This window comes from Trematomus bernacchii, unplaced genomic scaffold (assembly GCF_902827165.1).
Source record: "Trematomus bernacchii unplaced genomic scaffold, fTreBer1.1, whole genome shotgun sequence".
Lineage (NCBI taxonomy): Eukaryota > Metazoa > Chordata > Actinopteri > Perciformes > Nototheniidae > Trematomus > Trematomus bernacchii.
Window position 1 is genome coordinate 3,331,367 of NW_022987821.1, and position 26,104 is coordinate 3,357,470.

The 26,104-nt window shown below is 41.6% G+C and overlaps 2 protein-coding genes across 3 annotated transcripts; both read left to right on the forward strand.

The window, feature by feature from the left end:
• The first annotated feature begins 7,209 nt into the window (after nt 1-7,209).
• Nucleotides 7,210-10,390, forward strand: LOC117499213 (reticulon-4 receptor-like 2). The gene is made up of 3 exons (XM_034151590.1): nt 7,210-7,288; nt 8,379-8,896; nt 8,988-10,390. Exons 2-3 carry the CDS (start codon nt 8,393-8,395, stop codon nt 9,561-9,563), a joined length of 1,080 nt encoding a protein of 359 aa, XP_034007481.1. The 5' UTR covers nt 7,210-7,288; nt 8,379-8,392; the 3' UTR covers nt 9,564-10,390.
• A 547-nt stretch (nt 10,391-10,937) lies between these two features.
• On the forward strand, nt 10,938-21,092 carry LOC117499054 (major facilitator superfamily domain-containing protein 6-A-like). 2 transcript variants are annotated; one of them, XM_034151307.1, is made up of 8 exons: nt 10,938-11,205; nt 12,112-13,627; nt 15,925-16,022; nt 17,459-17,620; nt 17,707-17,805; nt 17,977-18,269; nt 18,915-18,918; nt 19,522-21,092. In XM_034151307.1, exons 2-8 carry the CDS (start codon nt 12,114-12,116, stop codon nt 19,527-19,529), a joined length of 2,178 nt encoding a protein of 725 aa, XP_034007198.1. In that variant the 5' UTR covers nt 10,938-11,205; nt 12,112-12,113; the 3' UTR covers nt 19,530-21,092. The 2 variants fall into 2 exon arrangements, with proteins under 2 accessions (XP_034007198.1, XP_034007197.1); XM_034151306.1 differs by lacking the exon at nt 18,915-18,918 and having other exon boundaries at nt 10,939-11,205.
• The last annotated feature ends 5,012 nt before the right edge of the window (nt 21,093-26,104 follow it).

The window sequence follows — 26,104 nt, forward strand, 5'->3', positions numbered from 1 at the left end:
AAAACAAAGAAAACCTTAAGAGGGAATGATAAAGAGTGTAGTGAACCTTTCAGTGTCTACATGTGAGGTCATAAATGTATCACCTTCCCTTTTAGGCTTCCTACGCATCAAAGTATTCATAAAGAGATTTTTTAAATAAAAGCCTGCCTGTTTAAACTACATTTCATCCGCACACATACAGTGAAGCCTCCCTCTCCGGAGTGCTGAACGCTGTCTGCGTGCTGACTCTGCATCATTAATGACGCGCCTCGAATCATTTATGAGAGTTTTTCTTCTCCCGCCGTCTTCAGCCGGTTAACTTTGCCCGCTTGTGACATGATCAATCATCCGAGCCAGATGTTGTGTGTCCCACTTTAAAACTTCCTCGGGTGTGTCGCGGCTCACAGCGCTGCCTGCCGCAGGCCCCGGGGAGGAAGAGGAAGAGGAAGAGGAGGAAGCAGCCGGAGCGAAGAGGATGCTGTTGTCTCGGTTACTGAGATCATTCATTACAACCGCTCCCAGGAAGTGACTCCTTTGGATTAATGACAATGTTTTTGCTTAAAGAGGCCCTATTGGTGTTCCCTTTCCTGTAGTGTGTTATACAGTATATGTTTTAGTGCATGTAAATGGTCTGCATAGGATAAATTCCCTGTGTTCCCTACAGAGGGAGTTTCATTAGCTTTTATCTGAATCTGGTAACATCAACCCCAATGTAATATACACACTTCAGTGCATTTCATCATCAGCTTTACATTCTAGATATAATATTGTAAACGTCCTCTGTGTCACATATTTCACACCTCCATCAGGACTCTGCGCTCTGCGTCGACCCGCTGCTCAGACGAGATATGAAATATTTATTGGCCTTCTATAACCACTCAGGCCGTTCCCTGGTGGAAAGTATGGACACTGTGCTGTTCCTGTGAAGAGCCCTGACCTGATTCTTAGTTAAAAATGTGTCCAAACACCTTGAAAACCACCTAAAACATTGAAACCAACCTTTTTTCTTTCCTTGTCTCGTCTAAAATGAAGTCATAAATCTTATGTCTTATCTTTCTGAGTTAGGTGGATATTTTATTTGATATATTTTTAAATCACAATACCCTACTGTAGTATTTCTGGTATGTACATTTATTTTTACCCCTTTTCTCCTGAAACTGTTTCTGTGCAGAGACTTTACCTTGCTTTTTATTTAAAAGTGTGACTATTATTTGATGCATCACAATGAAATCAACCTTTTTGTCTTTCATTCTGACGTCTAAAAGGATTGTTTTTATTCACATTCAGTCATAAACCTGACGTACTGCAGTATTTTTTATATGTAAGTGTTTTTTTTTTAGCTTGAAACTCACTTCTCTCCTAAAACACGGACCTCCTGAAGCTCTGATGGATTTTTTCCCCACATTGATTTTCCTGTCTCAGTGTTTCAGTTCATTTCATTTTGCTTCCACTCGTCCACATGCAGGAAATATCTCTCCCCCCTGTCTCCACCCGCCGTGCTGTCGATGTGCGTTACCTCCGCCCCGACGAGCAGATCTGCTACACTTCCTGATGAAAAGGTAACACACACTCCTCCTACGATAAATAATGAACACTGGCTTTATTCAAGCTTTAAAGTGACTGTTTACAGACAATGAAACACCAATCAATCATGTCAAATCAAGGAAATCAGATCTAAGAATGGTCTAAAACATTGAGATACAGAAATTAATTAAACATCACCTTTTTTCATATGTAGTGACACAGAGAGGCAGGAGCAGTGTAGCTGTCAGAAAGGTTTAACCAGAGAGCTAATGGCCGCTGTTAACGCTTTTAGGGAGGAAACACACACACACACACACACACACACACAACCTCCATCACCGTAACCCACATCTGAGCTCACACACACACATCCTTTGATTAAACACAAGTACAATTAGCTGTAAAATATGCCAAATAGGTACAGTACTTGCAAACACACACACAACCTCCACCTCAATCACGGTATACGTCAACTGAGCTCACACACACACACATTTATTAAACACACATTCACTTATCTATAAGCATTCTCCCTCTTTATTAGCATTAGCAATTAGCATTGCCATGTGAAAAGACACTCAAAGAATAGGTACAATACACACGCTCACACACTCATAGATTCCTGAATACTTTGTTCAGCGACTGTAGGTGGTCAAAGTCGACGTCTAGCAAGCTAAAAGGTCAGGTGGTAGTGTGTGTGTGTGTCTGCAGAATGCTTCAGTTGAATGTCCCGACCTTTACTGAGTGTCGGTGTGGCGCAGGGTCAAAGGTCAAACCTCTGCAGAACACACACACACACACACCTTATTAAAAGTAATTTAAGGACTCTGAATGTTTGGTAGCTTTGAAAAAAGTGTCAGACACTTGCTGTCTGGCATTTAAATATGAACACACCAAGGTTCAGGTAGTGAGCACAAAAATTGAAAAACAAAACCCATTTTTGTTTATTTTGATGTAAATACGTCATAATGTAAGCAGACTGAAGGCTCTCTGTGTTGTGATTGTGTTTGACAGGAAAACGTTTCTCTGTTGTGTCTCAATGTGACGCTTCACTGATCACTTTCACCCGCACGCCTTGACCTTTAACCCCCAACACACACACACACTCACCTCAGGTTGTGTGTTGTCGGTGACACGGCTGCCATTGCGGCGTCCTCCATGTCAATATGCCAAAACAGGTTGCATCAGCGCGCTTGTTTTGTTGACCTAAGCAGATGAGGCGGGTGGAGAGATCATGTAATATTGATGCTGCGAGCTGAAACACAACTGCTCCCCTCTGAATGAGCAGAAAAAGTTTAGTTTCAATGAAGACTTTTTCAAAATATTACACACATGACCGATATAACACACTACAGGAAGAAGAAATAACCCCAAAAAGCAAAATAGGACCCCTTTAAGTACTTACCCAGAATAAATGGTCGTTAAATGAGGAAGCTTAAAAGAACCAAACTACTTTTAACTTAAAGTCTATTTTGAGTTTCAAAAAGTATTGATTGGTATGAGGCGAAAGCATCTTAACTGAGTGTCAAAGCCTCCAACAGGTGACACGCTGATGAAACATAATCATTTAATGCAGTTTGTGTTTCTGTGTCTCTCGTTGTTTGTTGTGTTGACTCTGATATGATGCTGCTGAATTATTCACCATATTTTTCGGCGTCCTGCTGCTGTTGTTTTTTTCCTTCCCCTTTTTTCCAGGAAGCTGCTGAAGCTCACAGATCGACCTAAAAGCACTGACATCTCAAGGGGCGATCACACACTGTGTGTGTGTGTGTGTGTGTGTGTGTGTGTGTGTGTGTGTGTGTGTGTGTGTGTGTGTGTGTGTGTGTGTGTGTGTGTGTGTGTGTGTGTGTGTGTGTCGTCCACACTAGAGAGCAGAGAGACAACCTCGACCTAGATACTGAAGGAACAACCAGAGGAGGGTTCAAGGAGACGAGGAGGAGGAGGCAACAAATTAAGAGGTAAAACAGCAACAGAGCGAAAGGACAAATAAGGAGAAACAGGTCCAACAAAAGGAGAGGGAATGACTGGGATATTAAATAAGAAAATGAGGAGGAAGAAGAGATGAAAAGGAGGTTGGAAAACTACTAAAAGAAAAAAGAAATCTAGGGAACAAAGACGACGGAGAAGTGAGGAAAATGTCAAGAGGATGAAAAGTACTCAGAACTAACTACATGTAGAGAAAGAAAACATATGAGGAAAATATCAGGAAATAAGAGGATAAAAAACTAGTGAATGATAAAGAAATGTTGGGAGAGAAGAGAAGATTTGGGTGATGAAGACGAGAGAGGAAGTAAGTAAAGAGGAAGAGGAGAGAGTAAGTGAAGAGGAGTAGTGTGTTTGGAGGTCACGGCCTCCCTCCTGTGGGTCTGATAGATCCACACTGACAACCAGAGACCACTGGAGACACACACACACACACACACACACACACACACACACACTCCCAGTTTCCCTCGAGGTGTTTTCTTTATCGACTGTGGCTGTGTCTGGAGACTCACATACACAAACACACACACACACACACATACACAGTCACAAAGGTCAGAGGTCAGGCTAGATGTACAGATGGCAGGTTTTATGTCCACCAGAGTGTGAAAGGTCAGTAGTACTGCAGTACACAGAGTGAAAGTACTCACGCTGTAAACTAAAAAGGCAGTACAGTAGCAGTAGTGGTGGTGGTGGTAGTACCGCTCATCTCAATATATACTCAAGTTTTTTGTAAATGTACCACTTTAATCTCAGATAAGTTTCTATTTATTTCTTGTATGTTAAGGAATTTCAGAATATAACCTAAGTATTTACTTTTTAACTGCAATGGCCATAATAGTAGTAGCAGCAGTAGTAGTAACACTTTCACTAGTTGTAGTTGTTGATGAGATGAACATTATTAATAATCATAAATGATATTGACGTGGTGACGGAGCCTCAGGCTGACAGCGCTGACACTCGATGATGATGAAGATGAAGGTGTTTATTCAGAGACGTTGTTCACACTCAGTTTTTTAAGTTTTACGTGTGTTTATGAATATGACCTCAGTCCGAGCTGCCATGTTGGATCTGAGGAGCGGCGAGAACGAGCCGCCACGCTGTCGCCTTCATTAACACCTCCATCCCACACACACACACACACACACACACACACACACACACACACACACACACACACACACACACACACACCTCCTTCAGGACCACTGTGTCTGTCTAAACAGATTTTGTAAATATTAGAATTTTCTTTTTTAATCAAGGTGTGAGTGTAGGAGAGTAGGATGATTGACAGCTGAAGGGCGGGACCTGTCATCAGGTTCTCACAAGGAGTGTGTGTGTGTGTGTGTGTGTGTGTGTGTGTGTGTGTGTGTGTGTGTGTGTGTGTGTGTGTGTGTGTGTGTGTGTGTGTGTGTGTGTGTGTGTGTGTGTGTGTGTGTGTGTGTGTGTGTGTGTGTGTGTGTGTGTGTGAGATTACTGACCATTGTGTTTAATCATTTTTGTTTCAGATGGAGCTGTACCGCCCCCTGCTGGTTGCTCTTAATACTGCATACAGGTAAGAAATGCTTATATGATTATACCAAATTGATTCAAATATGTATTTACTGACTTAACAATTTATTATTTGTATTTACTTATTCATGCATTCACTTATTTATCTATTTAATTTATTTAGTTACTGACTTAACAATTTATTATTTTTATTTATTTATGTGTTGGTGTATTTATTTATTTACTGACTTAACAATTTTTGTATGTATTTATTTATTCATATATTTGTTTATTTATTTACTGACTTAACAATTAACCATGAATTATGAAAATAACAAATAATGGTAACATTAGTTGAAATTTATTTCAATTTTTTTAATATATATATTTAAAATGTAAACGTACAGAAATCCACAAAGACAATCTCTAGTAAGAATGGAGTGAAAGTGAGATGAAGATTGAGTGTTGTAGCAGCAGGAGGTAATCCCTGCAGTCCTCGGGGATTAACGATTAGCGTCTTCATTTCTCACTGTAATCCTGCTGCTCTCTGAAAGAAACACAGGAAACAACTGCAGAAAATATTTATACACACATACACACCATCTGTACTTCACTTACCGACACCTAAATACCTTCTGATGGTAGATTATCTCCTCTATCTGTGACACAGCGGGAATTATGAGAAAAACTGTTTTATTTTATACTACAGAAGAAGTAGAAGTACATGTAAGCACAGCTGGATGCAGTACTCTTTAGTACATCTAGTAATACTTCTGTGTAGAAATACTATGTAACAGTTACTGAAAAGAACTACAACCAAAATGTAAGTAAAATAAATTAGCACTCATTCTGCAAAACTCACTATTTTAGAATCATATAAATATTAAAATATTGTAATATAACATAATTATTTATACATCACTTTTTTATCATTTCATTTTGTGGTAAAGGAAGAGATAGTTTTTTAAATATATTTTCTTGTATTATTAATTGTTATTAATCTGAATAAAGTTGTAACGTATTATCTGGCATCTCCAGGTGTGTGTGTGTGTGTGTGTGTGTGTGTGTGTGTGTGTGTGTGTGTGTGTGTGTGTGTGTGTGTGTGTGTGTGTGTGTGTGCGTGTGCGTGTGCGTGACGTGTGCGTGACGTGTGTGTGTCGGGTGTGTGTGGGTAAAGTGTGCAGCAGGAAGGTAACTGATTAAGTTTCCATTATTATCGAGATAAGGAGGCTGCTCTGAAACCGGATCTCTGCAGGAACTCTAAACCTGCTGCACTGTAACATCTCCATCTGAAGAGATCTCCAAGTCTCCATAAAAGAAATGCACATTATGCTTATTATTGATCGATTATTGATCATTATTATTGATCATTATTCTCTGCACTTAAACATCCTCTATTTCAGTTTTGAGTGTGACAGAGACAGAAGTGCTAAGATAATAGAATTACACTCGCACTGTTCGGCATTAAGTAGATACAACGTAAATGCTACTACTTATAATGCAAGACTTTTGTAGCTCACTAATAGAGGTAGGTTTTTTTAAAGTCACTAATATCCCGAACACTTTCCACGTTATTTCTGTATAAACAAACAGCCACAGTGTCAAAGATGTGCAGCAGATACTGCAGGCTGAGATGAATGGAGGTGGAGGTCCGGCGGCTGCAGAGTGCTTCATCTGTGTCGGGGGGGGTTTATCCGTATTAGTGTAATCTTTCCTTCTGTGCCCAACAGGTCCGCTCATCATCCTCCATCCTATACACCCCGCGTCATCCTACAGACGTCACATCTGCTGCAGCTGGATTTATATCTGTCAGCGAAGAAACACAGCTAGAGCTTCGTTCACTTCCTGACTTCTTTATTTAGTTTTAGGTTTGATATCAGGTGTTTTTTCTGTCCTAATAATCCTCCTGTAAATACTGCCTATAAACCGCCTTCAATCAAAAGATTATAAGCCATTAAAACAAAATCAAACACTTATTGAGTCATCTGAAAAAGTTGCAGTAATTAAATACAGGTAGCTATAAATAAACCTGGAGATAAAGACCCTCCGCTTCAATCAATCAAATCCATCCTGACTCTAATTCTCTGTGGCCCAGTTTCACTCTCTTAACCCCCCTCCCTCCTCTCCTCCTTCTTTAACCCCCTCCCACAGCGCATGGTGAATAATTGACGATCTCTCCCCTCGCTGTGTATCTTTCCATCTCTCCTCTCTTTGTGGTGTCTCTCGTCGGCTGACAGCGCCTCCGTCATGTTCCTCCACCTGCCGCCGGCTGCATGCTGACCGCCGTCTGCAGGAGACACAGCTGCTGGTAAGGTTATTGTTTTTATTTAAAACATTTTCTTTATTGGATTCAAGTTGTGGAATATATTTTTCTTGTATTTTAAATTGTACAACTTTATTTATTTTGTTTGACTTTTTCTGTCACAGCTGCTGGTAGAGAGTCATCGGAAAATGAATCTATTATTATTAAGTACTGCATCTGTTCTTCATGTAAATGTTACTGCTATATCACTTATACTATTGCTTTTTTAAGGTTGTACAGTTGAACTTGTTTTATCAGAGCTGCTGATAGGAGAAAACATTATAACTTTATTTGTATGGGATTAAAGTTGTACCATTGTATTTTATTAATCAAGAGGGATCAGATATATGAAAGGCTTTCTTTAGCACTATGTTATTCCGTTGGGATTGTTCATGGTTTAAAACGCAGGCAGTAAAAAAGACCTCCACCCTGATGAAAGCCTCTAACGCTGCCAGCTGTTTGCATTAAAATCATCAGTACACCCGACTGAATACAGACTGAGATGCACTTTCTCCTAGAGTGTTTAAACATCTTCCTTACACTAAGTCTGCACCTTTTATTTTCTAATCAAACTTAGCGTTAGATAATACCTCATATGCATATGGAACAACACAATCATAATATATATTTGTTAAGCTCCTCTGTGTGTGTTTTCATCCGAGGTGGGAAGTAACTAAGTAGGCTACATGTACTCAAGTACTGTACTTAAGTATCATTTTAGTTTTTTTTTATGCTACTCTATACCCTACTCCACTACATTTAAAAAGGAAATAATGTGACTAGTGGACTAACTCTTTAAGTCACAAAAGAGTCAAATCATTTAAATCAGAACTTTGTTTTTCTGCAACAGTAAGATGCTTCTTGATGCAACAATATTATATAGAAATGTCACATATATAAATATAATTATATATAGGCATTATTTCTGCACAATGATTACTTTTTTTCTTTAAGTACATTTGCTGATAATACTTTTGTACTTAAGTACGATGTTGACGCAGGTCTTATAACTTGTAATAAAGTATTTTGACAATAGTGTATTGGTACTTTTACTCAACTGAAGCATCTGAACACTTCTCCCACCCCTGGTTTTCAGAGAGCCTGGGAGCCATGAAGGCAGTGCTGCTGCTGCTGCTGCTGCTGCTGCTGCTGCTGGCGGAGGCGTCCTCCAGGACTCACAGCAGCTGGTGTGAGCTGGGCTGCGACTGTCGAGGAGATCTGAAGTTCACCATCTGCTCTCGGGGGCTCTTCACCCAGCTCCCCTCCAGAGTGCCGCCCTACACCGAGCTCCTGGACCTCTCTGACAACCTCATCTCCATCATCCCCGAGCGCTCCTTCGACAAGAACCGCAAGCTGCGCGTGCTTCTGCTGCAGAACAACAACATCAGCGTGGTGCAGCCCGGAGGCTTCTCCAAGCTGGAGTTCCTGCAGAAACTGGACCTGAGGTGGAACCGGATCTCCGTGCTGACCGAGGGGTTCTCCGCCGGGCTGTCCTTCCTGCGGGAGCTGCAGCTGGCTCACAACCGGCTGACGCGCCTGGACAGCCGCAGCTTCCTGCACCTGGAGGCCCTGCAGAGGCTGAACCTGAGCGCCAACAGCATTCGCTCCATCCAGGTGAGCAGGTACTGCACTAAGGTACCCAGCCTAGGGAGTAGCTTAATACATATAACTGTCTTTAATCTGATGACTTCTTCCCCCTCTGCAGGTCAGAGCGTTCGCTCCGATGAGCAGCCTGCGGAAGCTCCACCTGCAGGACAACCGGCTGACCTCTCTGCGCAGCGGCATCTTCTCCATGCTGCGCTCCCTGGAGGTCCTCAACCTGGCCGGGAACCAGATCAGCGACATGGAGATGGGCGTGTTCACACCGCTCACCAGCATGTCCCTGCTCAACCTGGCTGACAACAACATGTCGACGGTGTACTTCAAGACGTTCCTCAGCATCCACTCCTACACGCACATCCTGCTGGAGGAGAACCCGTGGAACTGCGACTGCGACCTGCAGAGAGTTTTCCGGAAGCTGCGCAGCATCCAGAGGCTCTTCCTGGACGACTACTACAACCTGACCTGCGCTGAGCCGCCGGTGCTCAGAGACTACCGGCTGATGGACGTGGACACGGAGCTGTGCCTGTCTGAGACCGTCACCGTGCTCATCATCACCTTCACTGTGGTGACCACCTTGCTGGCCGCCATGCTGATGGGCGAGAGGAAGAGGAAGAAGAAGAAGAAGAAGACGACGCACTGGACGCAGCAGGGGGAACATTCTGAAGAGTCTGACTACTGAATCTGTCTATTTAAGTTTCTTATTTTCTGGCATTCTAGCAATATTTCCAGGAAACTGTTGCTCCAGTAAATATCTCAGGAACATCTGCATGGATAGAGATTTTCAATTCTAAGTTCATTTGTCTTATTTCCCACATGCCTCACACCGAAAAGAGTCTGAAAAAGCTTCTAAAAAAACAAAACTGTAGAGGAAAAATCTGCTGCAACATTTTCTTTACAGTAAATGCATTGTATATTTTCACTGCTTTATTAGTGCAAAGGTTTTATTTTCTCATCTTAAATGTTTGAATCTGTATATTTTAGTTATGTGTATGCATTGTGATGCATTTACACATGTTTCTGATGTGACAATGAGTTTGTTAAACATTAAATGGGTGTTTAATGTGACATTTTAGTGACTTTAAAATATACTTTTTCAACACAACATTTTGAAAGAGTCTTTAGCAGCCCCTGCAGGTCAAACAGATGCATTGCTTTTACAATTTGATGACATTAGTTTTGATAGATGTAGCTTTAAATGCATTTAATGTTTATTATTACTATTAATGAACTTGCTTTAATACAACCATTATATCACTCTAGGGACATGTGCTTCAGTGGTAACATTATTTTCATTTGTCTACTCTACTGGATTTTTTTTACAGTGTTACATGTATCTGTGCAGAGTGATTTTAAACGGAATTAATGGAATGTATTCAATATGTTTTCATAATGATTGATGGAAGTTCCCCCCTTGAACAGACATGCTGGAGCCCCTCAGGCGGAGTCTCATTGCTGCTTCAAAGTGAGAGGATTTAGCACTGAAGGGGACCGGATGTTCACAAAATAAAAGCCTAATATATATTTGATATAGGGATGTATTAACTGTTTTTATCATCAGTTATTCATGCAATTATTTCATTTTTCACCCAATTCATTGTTTGTTCCGAAAAAAGTGAGACGTATAGTTTTCCAAAGCTCAATTGGACGATCGAAGTGTTTTTTATTTCAAAATAAATCAATATTTTATCATATAACACAGATTATTGGCATATATGGCATATTTTATTTATTTTATATATATTGTTTGTGGTCAAATAAGATTTCTATATTAGCTAATCACTTCCACAAATAATTACATCAGCTCTAATTGTATTTATTTAAATATTTAGGGATGGACAGATGTGCTTATTACAGGAAATACTTGTTTTTTTAGACATTTAACTGAAGGAAATACATGTAAAATAAATGAAATGTAGTATATTGTGCAGCCACTTGAAACAAACTTGTACAAATTAGTTCAATTAGATAAACATCCTTCGCCTTTTTTAAATATAATGTGATATAATCATAACAATGGCTTTTATTTTGGAAGGGTTTGCCGGAAGTAGAAACATCCAACGTGGCGGACTTGATTGTCGGAGGACAGGTGGGAGCTCCGGACGAGCTGCTGTTGTTCCCAATACAAAGAGAGCAGAGCCGGAGAAACACTTCACATTCACGTTAAAATTAAAAGGTTAATTTACAGTGTTACATTCAAACTGTATCCGCTAAATTAAAGTCGTATTTATGGCGCGTTTCGTTTGAAAAATGTTCGACAAAGGAGGGAGAAATTCAACAGAAACTGCGCAGTCATAGATTAATGGGAGCGGTAACCTGAGCAGGTAAGAACATTAATACGTTTATTGTCTAAATGTGCTGTTTTATCTTGCTTCAAGTCATTTTTAAATACATTCGAGAGTTTAATTGAGGTCCCGAGCGGCTAAATGACAGCAGGTGCCACGTTAAGAGTCATTTCAAGCACGTGAAACCGGTTTCCTGTGCTTTGTTAAATTAGTGACGTCAATTTGGGCAATACATGTCATTTTTTGTATTTAACTGTGTTGTTTTTGGTGTGTTTTACGGGTTAAATAAGACAGCTTTGTTCAAGATAACATATTACTTCCGCATAGGACCATCAGTGACAGTCAGTGACGGATACGCGGTTCCCAAACGTTGGTCCGCGGACCAGAAGCTGTTATTGCAGTTTGCATGTAACTTTACTATTGTTTCATTTGAAAGGGGTTGATACTACAGTATAACTTTACTTTTTAAATAGGATTTCAACATTTCCAAAAAACCGACATTATTAGATATTCCTATAAATATGCCAGACTTATCAAAGAAGCTTTTTTTTCATCTGTAATCCCTGGACAGATGTTGTAAAGTCACCTTAAAACACATTTTATTTAAGTTAATAAAACTGCATTATTTAAATAGACCTGATCTGAACTAAAGGTGGGTAAATTATGGTTTCAAATATGTTAAAGTGAGTTTTAAAAAGTGTAACTATAGATCATACAATATAGTACTATAAAATGTTAAAAGATTTGGATGTCTGTTTGTTTTATTATTAGGCATTCTGTTAGGGACAGTAAACATTCGTTATCACAAAGTTAATTAGCACTAGAGGACCCTATTATCATGTTTGCCTGACATACTTTTGTTCTGACAGAGCAGACAGAACACATTTAGCCTGATTTGGTTACTGAGTGATGGTGATGCTCCATCCTAATTTCCTTATCTTCCAGATATGCCAGCTGAAGACAAGGTTGCCATCCTGACGGAGGATGAGGAGGATCAGAAGAGGAAGTATGTGTTGGCCGAGCCCACCGAGGATCATCCGGCAGGTGCTTCTGAGACGCCACCGCAGACCTCGGTCTCTCAGCCGCAGCAGCAGCTGGCTTCCTCCGACTCCATCGACTGCTGCGAGAGGATGTGCCTCCGCATCAACATGCACCTCCTCATCTCCAAAGTCTTCTACTTCTTCTTCTACGCCGCCTACGGCTCGCTGCACCCTCTGCTGGCGTTGTACTACAAGCAGCTCGGCATGTCGGCCAGCCGCAGCGGGCTCCTCGTCGGCATCCGCTACTTCATCGAGTTCTGCAGCGCCCCGTTCTGGGGGGTGGTGGCCGACCGCTTCAAGAAAGGGAAGGCCGTGCTGCTGTTCTCTGTTTTCTGCTGGCTGGTGTTCAACTCTGGCATCGGCTTCGTTAGACCAGCGGCGATGAAGTGCATGATAAATCCTGCACCTGTCACCACGACGACTACCACGACGACTTTCACGACTCTCCCGCCTGGTAACTTCACCAGCGGCTCCACCAACCGCAGCAGGAGTCGGCGGAGTGTTCTGGACCAGTCCGGGCTTCACAAGATGCTAGACTCTTATTTTCCCGTTTTCCACAGAGACAAGCGAAGCGTAGACGCCAACGACACTTCAGCTCCTTTCAACATGACTTTAGCTCCTTTTATTCCGGCTAACACCACCCAGCTAACGCCTAACACCACCCGCCCCACCACCACAAGCACCACCACAACCTCCCCTGCTCCAACCAAAGCCAAGAAGCATGAGATCATCTACAACCAGGACCAGGTGGAGAGCCTCTTCCTGCTCATCCTGCTCGTCATCATCGTGGGCGAGTTCTTCAGCGCCCCCACCCTCACCATCGTGGACACCGTCACCCTGCAGTACCTCGGGAAGGCCCGTGACCGCTACGGCCTGCAGAGGATGTGGGGCTCCCTGGGCTGGGGGCTGACCATGCTGCTGGTGGGCATCTGGATCGACCACACACACCTCATACCGGTGATCGAAGGCCTGGGCTGCATAGTGCCCGAATTCCGCAACTACCAGATCGCCTTCATCGTCTTCGGCGTGATGATGACCATCGCGTTCATCGTCGCCACGCAGTTTTACTTCGAGGACGGCAGCGAGTACCAGCAAGAGGTCCCGGAGGCGGTGGTGGAGGACAGCCCCAGGTCCACTCCCGAGGAGCAAACTCCCAGCAGCCCCGGCACCAGTGCTGCTCAGGAGTTCCACTACAGCGACCTGCTGAGGCTCCTCAGCAGCGTGCGCTATAGCTCCGTGCTCTTCGTCGCCTGGTTCATGGGCTTCGGGTACGGCTTCGTCTTCACCTTCCTGTACTGGCACCTGGAGGACCTGCAGGGCTCCACCACGCTGTTCGGGATCTGCTCCGTCCTCAGCCACATCTCCGAGCTCGCCGCGTACTTCACCAGCCACAAGTTCATCGAGCTGGTCGGACACGTCAGGTAAAATACATACTGATTTTTATACACACAAATGTTGCAAAAGTCGTGGATTCTCTCTGAAGATCCCCGACAGAAATATTGCACACATCATTTTTTCCAAATGTAATTGGGGGAAAATGTAGTTTTTGAAATATACCTTTTAACTTGAAAATACAGAACAAAATAACCTTTTAATGTTCTCACTATTAAAAGATTTCTAATAACATATTGAGATCTTTTTAGTTATTCCTTATCCTTCTTAACATTCTACACATCCTAAGGAAATACAAAAAACATATACATTTGTTTTAAGTTCAATTAAATGTCATTTCAATCTTGAAAATGTTTACTGACTTCCTCAACTTTTAGCACCTGATCTGCCTTCGATACAGCCTAATATCCCCTTCTTGCTTCACACTGAGCCGTTAAATCCTCTCTGCAGCAGTGGTTAAAGTGGATGTCTGAGACAAAGCTGTCATTGATGCTCGGGGTTTCTGTCAGAGTCGCGGGCTCCAGGGACATTTGAGAGTGAGGTGTAAGATTTCAGCTCTGAAACGTCCCTACTGTGGAGTCTGAAACAGCAGAGAAAGTCCCGCTGCTGCTGCTGGGGTTATTAATACGCCTCAAATGAATCCCAAACCAAAGCCTTTTTGTTTCTTCCTGAACAGTGTGACATCACGCTATAAGACTTGCGCTCCTATTGGCTAGTGCTCCAACACATTCTACGTGATAGGCTAATTTCTACACTAGTAATACTAAAACATTCTGTCACAAAACGTTCACTTCATGCATAAGAAAGCAGAGAGTAAGTACAAATAAAACTGTCCATAAAAACAGGTTAAAATGGAGAGATTAACTTCAGTCTGTTTTTCACTTCTGTCTCAGTTTTAGGCAGTTTAATCTCCCACCAGTGTTTCCGCCAGACCAGGGCTGAGAGGGGGGGGGGGGGGGGGGGGGTGATGTCACGTCGTGTCACGTCGTGTCACGTGACTTGAATTTTGAATTGAGCCGTCCCTTAAGTTATAGATACTGGGGGTGTTTCTCAATCGCGAGTACGCTTGCTTGGTAGCACATGTCTGCCGAGCATCTTGCTTCAGAAGCGAGTCAAGAATACTTCCTGGCATTCGGAAAACAAAGAGTGGAACACGCTAGCAAGTGTGCAGGTGTGCGTCATATGAGAGGCCCCGCCTTACATCTTCCACCACAGATTTGGGGAAATTGGTCCATGCGCAAAGCATTGTGGGGATTTTAAGACCGCGGAGTCTACTCATGTGCAGACTCGATATTTCTCCAAACGGAGTACGCCGGGCTCGGTAGATTTCCAAGTATGCTGGAGATTGGAACAGTACTTCGGCGGCACTCGATGACGTAGTATGCTTGAAATAGTGGCTCTGAAGCAGCTTTACTCGCGATTGTGAAACGCCCACTATCTCTTTACGTATTAATGATGGGAATTCCGGCTCTTTCTAGTGAGCCGGATCATTTGGCTCGGCTCACGAAGAAGAGCCGGCTCTTTCGGCTCCTAAACGGCTCTTCAGTTTACCACAGAGCCTCAGTTTCGCCACTGCGAGGCTCCGGCGCTCGCAGTTCACGCGCGTGCTCCTCTAGCACCCCCCGTCAAGGCTCGCCGGCAGTACACTTTCCGTCACAGGAACACGCTTTGCTGGCGGCGAAAAGAATCCCACCAGACTCCTTTGCCCCTCCAACAGAGGGATGTCCTTGTCCTTTTTCCTTTTCGTAATTTAAAGCGATAAAAACACGATCTTCTCTCGAATTATTATTTTTTTTGGACGCCCTCGGCTCGAGTTCAGGGCGTTCCGAGCTGAATAAGGGCGTCAAATGACGGCAAGACGCCCCCCTGGCGGAAACGCTGTCTCACGCTGTCTCACACTTTATCACTTTCTCTTCATGTTGTTCAGTCTTCAGAGGAAACTCACTTCCTGTTTTACTGACTGCAGGAAACAGCTTTTTAACATCTCACTTGCTGTTGTGTGAGATGTAGAATATATTTCTATTTTCATGAGGTTAATAAGATTTAACCGTTTTTTCCAAGCGGTCATTTATTTCATTTCGTGCATCGTGTTCTTTGTGTGCTCGGCAAACTTTCTTTGGATGAACAAACACTCAGTAATCTTTGTCCTGGGGAGAACAAATACGAGAATGTCAGGGAGAGCTTAACAACACTTACATTAGACATTTAAAGACCTATATTAAATACTGCTTCCACCTCTGTTCACTGGAGAAACACTGCTTTATTATCTGTTTAAGTCCACACAGTAATATCTGTACACCCCCTATCCTCCCTCTTCTCCTCTCAGGGTGCTGTACATCGGCCTGGCCTGCAACACGGCGCGCTACCTGTACATCTCGTACCTGCAGAACGCCTGGATCGTGCTGCCCATGGAGGTCCTTCAAGGTAACGCTGCTCCGTCTGGAGGGAGGCGGGGGGGCTAGGACCCCGCCGTCAGGACAGGAAGTGGCTATGTTTGTCCAGCAGCGCTCTTATCAGGAGGCTCGTTTCCTCCCATTGCCTCTTTCATTATCAACAAGTCATTTATAATAATAGCAGGTAGGGCTGCACGATATATCGTGTCATGACGATAATCGCGTTATGCGCATGCGCGATATTCACATCGCAGGACATGCAATTATTATTTTTTAGGAGGTGCGATATTAAGTAGGCAAATGAACTCAAACACGTCATGTTACAATTCTTTTGCTGCTTGCTACAAAAGGAAAACTTGCGTGGCTCTCATGTCAGGGGTACTTGAGCGAGTGACATGCAGGCTCTGCATGCACAGCAAACCACCAATCACAACCATTCTTGATCAGATCACAGCAGGATAACCGAGCTAGCTCAGCGTGTTGCTCTGATAACATAACATCCAGAAGTCCGTGACTAAAATCCTTCATCCGTTTAAATATTGTTAAACAAATACCAATTGTATAGCACTAAAGTTCAAGAAAGGATGGTTTGCGGAAAAAAAAACACGCTCTTTTCTTCAATTCCTGTATTTTTTCATATCGCAATATATATCGCAGGGGAAGAAAATATCGCAACGTCAGTTTTTTCCAATATCGTGCAGCCCTAATAGCAGGAGGCCTCACCTGAAGTGACCCATTAAATCTGCATGTTCTTCCTCTTATACCTGGGTTAAATCTGAATAAAAAAGCACAGTACACAGATTTAGTTTGATTTAATTATCTCCAATGTCCATCTAGAATAAAAAATCCTCTTTAAAAAACATAGACAAATGACTTGTATCATTATAAATATTTAGGTAATCACGTAGGACTTATTTGAATGCATGATGTTTTTAAAATGCATAATATAAGTGGAGAAATCCAACTAAAGAAGATAAATGGCAAACTATAGTTGATCAGTGGGATGAACTACTGTAGGAGTTTGTTTGAGATGTCCGCCCTGAGGAAACACAGACGCCTCTCAGAGTAAACAAGAGAAACTGTTCAATACTTCAGCCTAAAGTTCACTGACAGTTCTGTTTTCATGGAGGGACATGTTTAAACCAGTAAAGAGTATCAGTCTTTTATTAACATAGAATGCATAGGGATTAAGATCTGGCTTTAGCAGGACATTTAACATTTCAAATAATTGTTTTGTTGCTCTCTGGTGGACAAACTATGTAATGGAGTTATTTTTTCTATAGATAAATTCTAGTTTTGGCACTTTATTGAATACAATTTCTTGTTAAATATCGTCCCTTTTTAATATTAATTTTAACAGATAATTTCCAGCCAAAACACATAGAAGAGAAATTAAATTCTGTCTGTTAGTATCCTCATGGCTGATTGCACCTTTTCTAAATATCTCTTTCCCTGTGTGTCCTCCAGGTGTGACGCACGCCTCAGTTTGGGCCGCCTGCATCTCCTTCCTGAGCGCGGCGGTGCCTCCGGCCCTCAGGACGTCTGCGCAGGGCATCCTGCAGGGCCTGCACCTCGGGTTGGGCCGCGGCTGTGGGGCCATGGTGGGGGGCGTGTTCGTCAACTACTTTGGTACGACACAACATCGGCATCACAGTCACACAAAAGTGAGAAGTATTCCACAGTTACTTACAGTTTTCCTCCCGTTTGCTTTGCAGGCGCTGCGGCGACGTTCAGAGGCATCGGCATGGCCTCCCTCGTCATCCTCCTCATCTTCTCCTTCATCCAGTGCCTCACCGCGGAGAACGAGGACAAAGGTCGGTCATTTTCTGTATTTCTTTTAGCGGACAAAGCTACTTTTTTGTTTCTGATATTGCAGACATTTCTATATAAGTGAAATAAATACTACCAAACCTTATGAAATCTAAATCTTTGAGACATTCAGTGTTATCCTTTCTGTCTCTGTAACATGTCCTCTCTCCTTTTAGACGATAAGATGTTGGCGGAGAACATCCCGGTTCCCTCCAGCCCGGTTCCCATCGCCACCATCGACCTGGTGCAGAACCAGAGCGGCACGGGCAGCCCAGCGCTGACCCGCCCCCCCACCACGCTGCCCGTGAAGAAGACCAAACACCAGGAGGACCAGGAGGACGTCAGCAAGCCGGCCTGGGTGCTCTCCGGCGCCCCCTGGGTCACCGTGGCCTTCGCCATCGTGCAGATCAGAGAGATGATGAAGATGACGAAGAACAGTGCGCCGCCATCAGAGACTCAACCGCTGCAGGTGAATCAATAAATACAAACCATGTTCAGAAATACATTTTAAAAAGTAAAGAGGCATGTTTTACCTAAATCAGAAGGTTCTATCAAGTAGCCGGTGTCCTTTATTCACAAAATATTCAATAATATTGCAGAACTATAGTTAAAGAGTCAAAGTACCAGAGTATTGTGTTTTTAACCTAAAGTAGAAGGTTCATTCCAAAGTACGGTGTCCAAGGTAGGATAAAAACTACAAAACACAAGACATATATTCGACATATATACAGAAATATGGCCTGCTTATACTCTCCTCTGGTATATTTCTGTTTATTGAGCTGGGACTAACTATATAACTATACTTTTATATCTTTGAGAATCTGGGTTGGATATTTTCCTTCATTTTATTACATTTCATACCAAATTATTATTGATTAATCTCCTAAATAAACAGGAGATTAATCAATAATAATAAAAAAGGTTATATCCTGGTGTTTCCTCCTCATATTATACTACTAATAATAATACTAATAATACCCTTTTTATGTGTGTGTGATACTTTAAAGTGTGTGTATCAGGATGTCTCTTGAACTCACACTAACCTCATCTTTCTGCCACTTCCTCCCCTAACCGACTGCCCACACACACACACACACACACACACTCTCTGAAGAAAGGTGAGACGTTTTTTGCGTGCGAAGGTCAATGGAAAATTACTGTGTGTTTGTGTGGGGGGGGGCGTCCAGTGTTTCCTGTGTGTGTGTGTTGATGCATGCGTTGACTCATCTGTAACTTTGTGTGTGTGGTATGTGGGCGTGTATATGCATGCATACGTGTTTGCGAATCTCCCACGCCTTCGTGTCATGACGCAATGTGAGGTGCATGCCCTAATTCCCCCCCCTCCCCCCTCCCCCCTCCCACGTTTATGTGACCCCCCGACCCCACCCTCGTCCTCCTGTCAGCCATGTTGGATTTCCTCCTGAAGATGGACAGGCAGAGTAGCGCAGCAGAGAAGTTAGAAGAGAAGGGAAGTGTGTTTTGAAAAAATATAAGCTAGTCTAGTTAGCACTGAGATAGATACAAGATGCTAACGGTTAGCAGAGCTGGAATGTAACTAAGTACTTTTACTAAAGTACTAATTTGACATGATTTTATTTTCCTCCAGTGTTTCTATTTACTAGTTTTCTTAGCTAGCTATTTCTTAGCTTGAAGATGATTTTCAAAATAAAAGCCCGTCCGTGTTGCAGCTTGTTGTTACTGTTTGTTCCTCTCGTTGCCAGGTACCTAATGAGCAGGCGTCGCCCGAGTGCGAGGCGGTGTCGTTGCCGTACAGAAACCCGTGTGATGACGGCACAGAAACTCCCACGCAGCCAGACACCACCCGCCCCAAAGCACCCACAGACTAACGAGGACAAAGACCAAACGCACCCTTTCTCACCCAGAGGAGAGGAAAACCCAGCCTTCACAGGCGAAAACACACACTGACTTTTCATTAGAGACTATTTCATTCACACACAGCTTTAGTGTGTATTTGTGTATGCTGCAAAGAGGATTTAGTCTTAAAATCTGATTGCAGGTACTTCTTAGAAATGAGTCAGTATCTTGGAAAAACGTATTTATTTGGATTTATTGTTAAATTTTGCAGAAAATATCCTTTAAATCTTGAAACGAGTAGCTAATACTGCAACTCTTTTTTAACATGGGTTGTTTTTGCAAAGCAGAGTTTGTTTAGATGGAACTGGAGGTGCGCTTGTTTGCATTTGCCCCTCAGAGGTGATCAAATCCAACTCACCCTGTGCACTGTGAACTGCCCTTTACCGGTGGAGTGTGAAGGAAATTCCTTCGAAGTTATTTATAAACTAATTGACTTTAAAGAGTGATGAAATTTGAACAAATGGGGATTTAATCCAACATTTGTATCGTAAAATAACATGAACAAACCTATGCTGGCCAGAAAGTTAGGTAAGAAATGACCAACGATGGAGGTTGTTATATGGCAGAAATTACAACATTTAAGAGATCTTTTGAGTTTCAAACCGTTTGCACACAGCAGTACGTGCAAATAAATATACAATATTAGTACAAATTAGCCATGTTAGAGAAAAAAAAGGGTATAAAATACGATTTAAAATGTGGGTTAACAAAAACCTAAAACTACATTTAGAAATAGTTTTTATATACTTTTGGGGAAATATTTGGTATTACGCCTTAAATCCAGCTCTTAAATCCTGCAGAAACCCTGCTATGATATCCTTTTAATATATTTCATTATTGTTAAGTTTTGTTTTCAGAAGTGCTTTTTCCCTTGCAGGAATCGAGCACATTTTCATGGCCTTTTGGGTAAAATAGGTGTTACATTTGTTCCTAATTGCAGGTTTAGATGACAGGAAAAATGTATTTGCATCTTTTCCCCTTTTGTTTCAGATTCCATCACTTCTCTAAAAAAACGATCCACTTTTAATACTGAAGAAGTGCCTCTTAATCATGGTTATTGTTCTCACTTATTATTATAAGATGTCATGCAAGGATCCCTTTACTGCACTCCTATACAGACAGATCCGTCACACTGAGGCTCTTTTTAATATTTTTATATTGAAGCTGCCAATAGCCGACTGACACACGATATTTACCGTCTTTGTTTTCCTTTCTCCTGCCAAACAATTACCCAGTGTTCTTTGTTTCAGTGTCGTCTGGATTGAGAAGCCTTCAGAAACAGAGCTACATGAAGGAAGTCAGGGTTTCTTTTCTTGTGTAAATTAAATAATGAAAGGAGGTTTTACCTTCTAATGCAGTATCTGTATCTTAATCACTTTGGTTAATAACATTATTAAATATTTATCTCACTATTACACTCCAGATGTGTTTGTTTATTCCCCTCATGTGGTACGATTTGAGACATTTAGAATTTAAAACGGCCCTAATTTGCCTCAACTTTAAAAGTGATTTTCTAAAGTACAAGATCTGAATACGTCTGCCGCCGCTAAAATTAAATTGTTTTTTTAATTTTGCATATCTTCTTAAAAGTAAAACCTTAATTATTAAACTACCTACTAAAAATAATCATTTCAAATTATCAGGAAAAGTACCTTTTTATATATTACTTTCGATGCAGTTTGAGAAATCAGCCACTTGATGGCAGTAGCGTTTTAGTGCTGTGTGTGTGTGTGGGGGGTTATTGAGGTCGTGGTGCGCCTGCTACTGATGGGTGTGTGTGGGAGGACAGTAATAGGCTTCCTCAAAAACTAGACTGTCATAAAAAAAGAAAATCAAAACCATCTTGGCACACTCAGCCTGTCTGATATCCGCCGAGACGTCCTTGCTTTTATTTTATTTTTGTCTTAAATAATGATCAGAATAATAATGTTGCACGAGCTGCGACACTTTTTAGATTTAAACAACACAGAGGATCGAGAAAAAACTGCTTTTTATTCCCTAAAATTGCCAAACTGACCTACAGATGTTTCCAATTACTGGAACAAATCATATTAATTATTTAATTGTCTTACTCGTGGGACAGGAGGACAGTCAGATATTTATTTGCAGTGACATGTTCCTGATTAAATCATGTGGAAACAAGTCAATATTCATAATAATTGCTCTTTTATTTTGTTTTTAACTATATCAAAACTATCAGGACGTTGGGACTTAATTTTAGTAGCAATAAAAGCATATTTAAATAATTTCCCACCATCTTCTTGCTTTTCTCTCTGCCTTTTGCTTAAATAGTAGATTTAAATGACACAGGGTCGTGAAAAATAGGCTTTTTATTCCCTAAAATGCTCTAAGAATTGCAGCACTCACCTACAGATGTTTCCAATTACTGGAACAAATGGTATCATGTTTGTTAATTTATTAAGTGCATTGCTTGTGAGTGCTTAGATCATGTAGAAAAATAAAAGTAATTATCATAGTTATTAGTAATTAGTTTTTAAACTATATAAAAACGGTTGCAAAAAAGGATATTTTCCTTTTTGTATTATTTCATTTGACCCAATGCACCAGATGTGCTATGCCACATCCTCCACACCTGAGCGTTAAAAGCATACTCATCGGATGCTAATATCTCATAAATGGCATTTTCACAATTTAGTCCATTTTGTTCCCTGATTAGCATCCTATTAAAAAAGCATGACTGTTATTATAATAAGTCGTTCTTGCCCAGATACAACCTGAGGCTATTTATAGTTTCACTCGTCCAGCGCTGATGGAGAGACCTGAGGAGGCGATCTGTTGAATCAAAGTGATGAGATGGACTCTCCGGAGACGTCTGGGACCATTTCTGGGAGAAAACTGCCGTTTAAATGACCAGGGTATATTGCCTCTAAATAAAAAGTAGTAAAAGTAGCAATACTCAAGTGTAAAAATACTCTGTTACAAGTAAAAGTCAGGCAAATTCTCCCTTATCCCCAGTGCAAGCTGACATTAAAAAAGGCCATATTCCGCTATAGCCCCTAAAGCCCCAGATTAGCATGGCGTTCAGTTGTGACTGCTGTGTGTTCACCATGTAGTGAAACCTGCACAGAGCTGCAGGAGCTGACTAAGTAAACTGTGCAGTGTAACTGAGCAGACCACAGAGTGGGCCATGGGTTAAAGATGGCTGATACAGAACCCCCGCCCCCCCTTCTCTATGGGTTAGACCCCCTGCAGCGGTGCATTCAGGACCACCTGAGTCAGCCTGAGTCAGACTGGAGACCGCAGACAGTCGTGTTTCTGGCAGCATGCTGCACACTACATATCACTCGGCTGCCTCTTACTCGCCTCTACTGTTTGCTACATTTTAAATCACACATTTGAATTATAAAGACATCCAACAGGGTCTGCATGCTCCAACACTATGTGGTACTTGTATTTATTTACAGTGTCATTAGGGCATTAGAACAGAGAAATATTCCTAAATGTAGTAACCTAACTCTTGATTTGCAACCCATACATCGGCCACAATGTATCCACAAACCCTGCATTGATCTGAGAACCCCCTCCCCTGGTCCTTGTATACCTGTTAGATGTATTTTTTTACAGTCACGTAACAGTATTTAATTGATTTGTTTATTGTAGGGACAGTAATCAGAATCAGATGTATTGCCAAGCAGATTTGCATTTCCAAGGAATTTGATTAGGTGTACAATGGTGCATGCAAAAACACAGTTAGATTAATTAAGAAGTGTGTGTGTGTGTGTGTGTGTGTGTGTGTGTGTGTGTGTGTGTGTGTGTGTGTGTGTGTGTGTGTGTGTGTGTGTGTGTGTGTGTGTGTGTGTGTGTGTGTGTGTGTGTGTGTGTCAGGGTGTCAGGGTGTGTGTGTGTCAGGGTGTCAGGGTGATGCTGCAGTGTGAGCGGGTGCAGCAGAGTGAGATGAATTGGAGCTGACAGCTGTCATGGCCGCTCTGCCTCCACCCCACTGCCAGCGTTCAGCCTCTGTTTACAGTAAAGTGGGGACGCTGCCATGTCACCTGTGCACATAGCAATACCAATTGTAATCTTGATTCAATTTGATTAAATTATGTGTTTTTTGTCTTCAATGCAGGGAGGAGTTGGCATGAACCAGGCTTCATATTCAACTTCAAATAGAGCGGACGTTTTTGGACCCACTGCAGGTATTTAAAGTTTGTATTTGTCTGTCTAACACACAAAATGTAGCAGATTATCCAGGGAGTCAGGTTTAATACATTCAGGTTATAATGAGGTTTATTGCCCACTAGGTGTAACAAGTGTACAAATAAAAGCAAGGGTTGCAAAATCAACAACAAAGACAATAAGAATATGATTCAACACTATGGAGAATATGTAGGAGGAACATTAATATATTATTGTACATTATTGGAATAAATGGGCAGTTTTTGGGCAAAAAATGTGCACACTTCTTTAAGAATGTGCAAAGGTTCACAGTACGATGTTTAAGAGATAATAAAGAAATAAAGTCAATAAGAAAAAACACTATGAAAAAAGTAAAGTAATCAAATGTGGCTCCAACACATTGTACGTGTTAGTCTAAGGGGCGGGACATCTCTAAGCGGTCACTACAGAGGTGGCCAGCTAACCAATCAGAGCAGACTTGGCTCCCACTGTATTTTATTTTTGAAAAACCTTAAAGGTTGCCTTCAGGGTCCACAGTGTGCAGGCACGGTAATGTATGTTAAAAACATCTTAAGCACATTACAAGCATGCCATTCTGTTTGTATAATCACATTTGGAAACGACATGCATCATTATCAAGGGAGCAAATTAACATTTTCATCCACCGGTCACAATGGTTGCTGCTTCCCAAACTAAGATTCACCGTCTCACCAGCCAAATAGGATTCTGGGGAAAAGGAGAAAGGGTCTCTGCTATCATAGAAGATGATCGACAAACAGTCCCATCAGTGATAATGAACTCACCGTCAGTGCTTCATGTATTCCCTCACAGATTATAGACTTATAATGGACATGCATTATTAATCATTAAAAATCAATGAGAGGCTGCGAGGAGTGCTGTAAGTCTATGATGTGGTTAATGATGGATTATTATGCTAATTACCACCATATGAGAGCACAGGGGATATACGGCTCTACACAGTGAAGTGTCACTAACCGGACTAATTACAGATAAACCTCCTTTTCCCAGATGCATCAACATCTGCAACAGATGCTGCCGTCAGACGAGAGGACGGACTGCAGCTTTCAGAAAGTAAGATTAAAAACCAGGAACCCATACGTTCATTATATTAATCTTTTATGTTGAATAAGCTTCAAATTAAACTTCACATATATAGAATTGTAATTTTCATCAGTGTTTGCCATCGTTATAACAATTTAACTCGTGTTTCTTGCCAAGCCTGACTTCTATTTGGTGATTCCAAGTCCTTTTGTCGTCATAATTGAAGAAATGATGGGTAATAACACACTTAATGACTAAATGGTTCCCCATCTTAATTTCTCTGCACTCTTAAGATCTCTCCAGTTAATCTTGGTGATTCAAATGTAGGTTTTCAACAGCTCTCTGAAAAGAATTCCCTCCTTTGTGGTGGAACAATCACGCGTTTCAATAGTCTGACAGAACTCATGGTTATCTAACAGCAGCCCAGAAACATGCGCAGATGATATTTATATCTGCATTGCCAAAGCCAGGTCAGTTGATTTAGTTGTCTGATGTACTTTTGCATATTTTTGTCTTATTTTATGTCTTTCTAATGTCGTCTTTGGGCTGGATTGAAAAAAAATAACACTTTTTGAACTATTGATATTGATTTCTGGTATACCTGTTATCCTACAAAGATCCTTGCAGTCTCAACAGTTTCCCAACCTCCCTCACTGCCCAAAAGTCACGATCAACGCTTCACCAGCAGAAACTCCAGGTACTTTTTGTCTCTCCTCAGCAGCCATGAAGTTTGAGAGAAGCTCTGCAGCGTGACCTTTCCCCCTCTCCAGGCAAACACCTCCACACTGCAGCAGCACCACCACCACCACCGCCCCCCCACCACCACCACCAGGCTGCCTGGACCTCACAGCAGAATCTCACGGTACAACAACTCACACAAACTTCACACAGTTTCAACACAGGGATGGCTGATATTAACGGGCACTTCTTAGAAACTGCTATGCCAGCAGGTTTTAATCACATATCATATTTAGTTCTCTGATCTCTGACTGTGATTCCAAAGATGTAATATTAAAGATCCAGAGGTTTTATTTTTCATATGCACAATAGCTACACTGTCGTTGTTGGCCATTAAAACTGGAAGAAAAAAATAAAGTATATATCATTTTAAAATAAATAAATAAACACTATTATAATTATTATGATTATAATATATAAAATATATATATATATGAAAAATTAAACAAGTATACAAAATAAATAAAAAAATATCATCATAAAATACAAATA

Excerpts from the sequence above, each read along its gene's own strand:
- LOC117499054 (XM_034151306.1), top strand. The coding sequence starts at position 12,114 with ATGCCAGCTGAAGACAAGGTTGCCATCCTGACGGAGGATGAGGAGGAT. Across the intron at positions 13,628-15,924 it reads GAGCTGGTCGGACACGTCAG|GGTGCTGTACATCGGCCTGG; the intron begins GTAAAATACATA and ends TTCTCCTCTCAG. Across the intron at positions 17,806-17,976 it reads CGCGGAGAACGAGGACAAAG|ACGATAAGATGTTGGCGGAG; the intron begins GTCGGTCATTTT and ends CTCTCCTTTTAG.
- LOC117499213 (XM_034151590.1), top strand. The coding sequence starts at position 8,393 with ATGAAGGCAGTGCTGCTGCTGCTGCTGCTGCTGCTGCTGCTGCTGGCG. Across the intron at positions 8,897-8,987 it reads ACAGCATTCGCTCCATCCAG|GTCAGAGCGTTCGCTCCGAT; the intron begins GTGAGCAGGTAC and ends CCCCCTCTGCAG.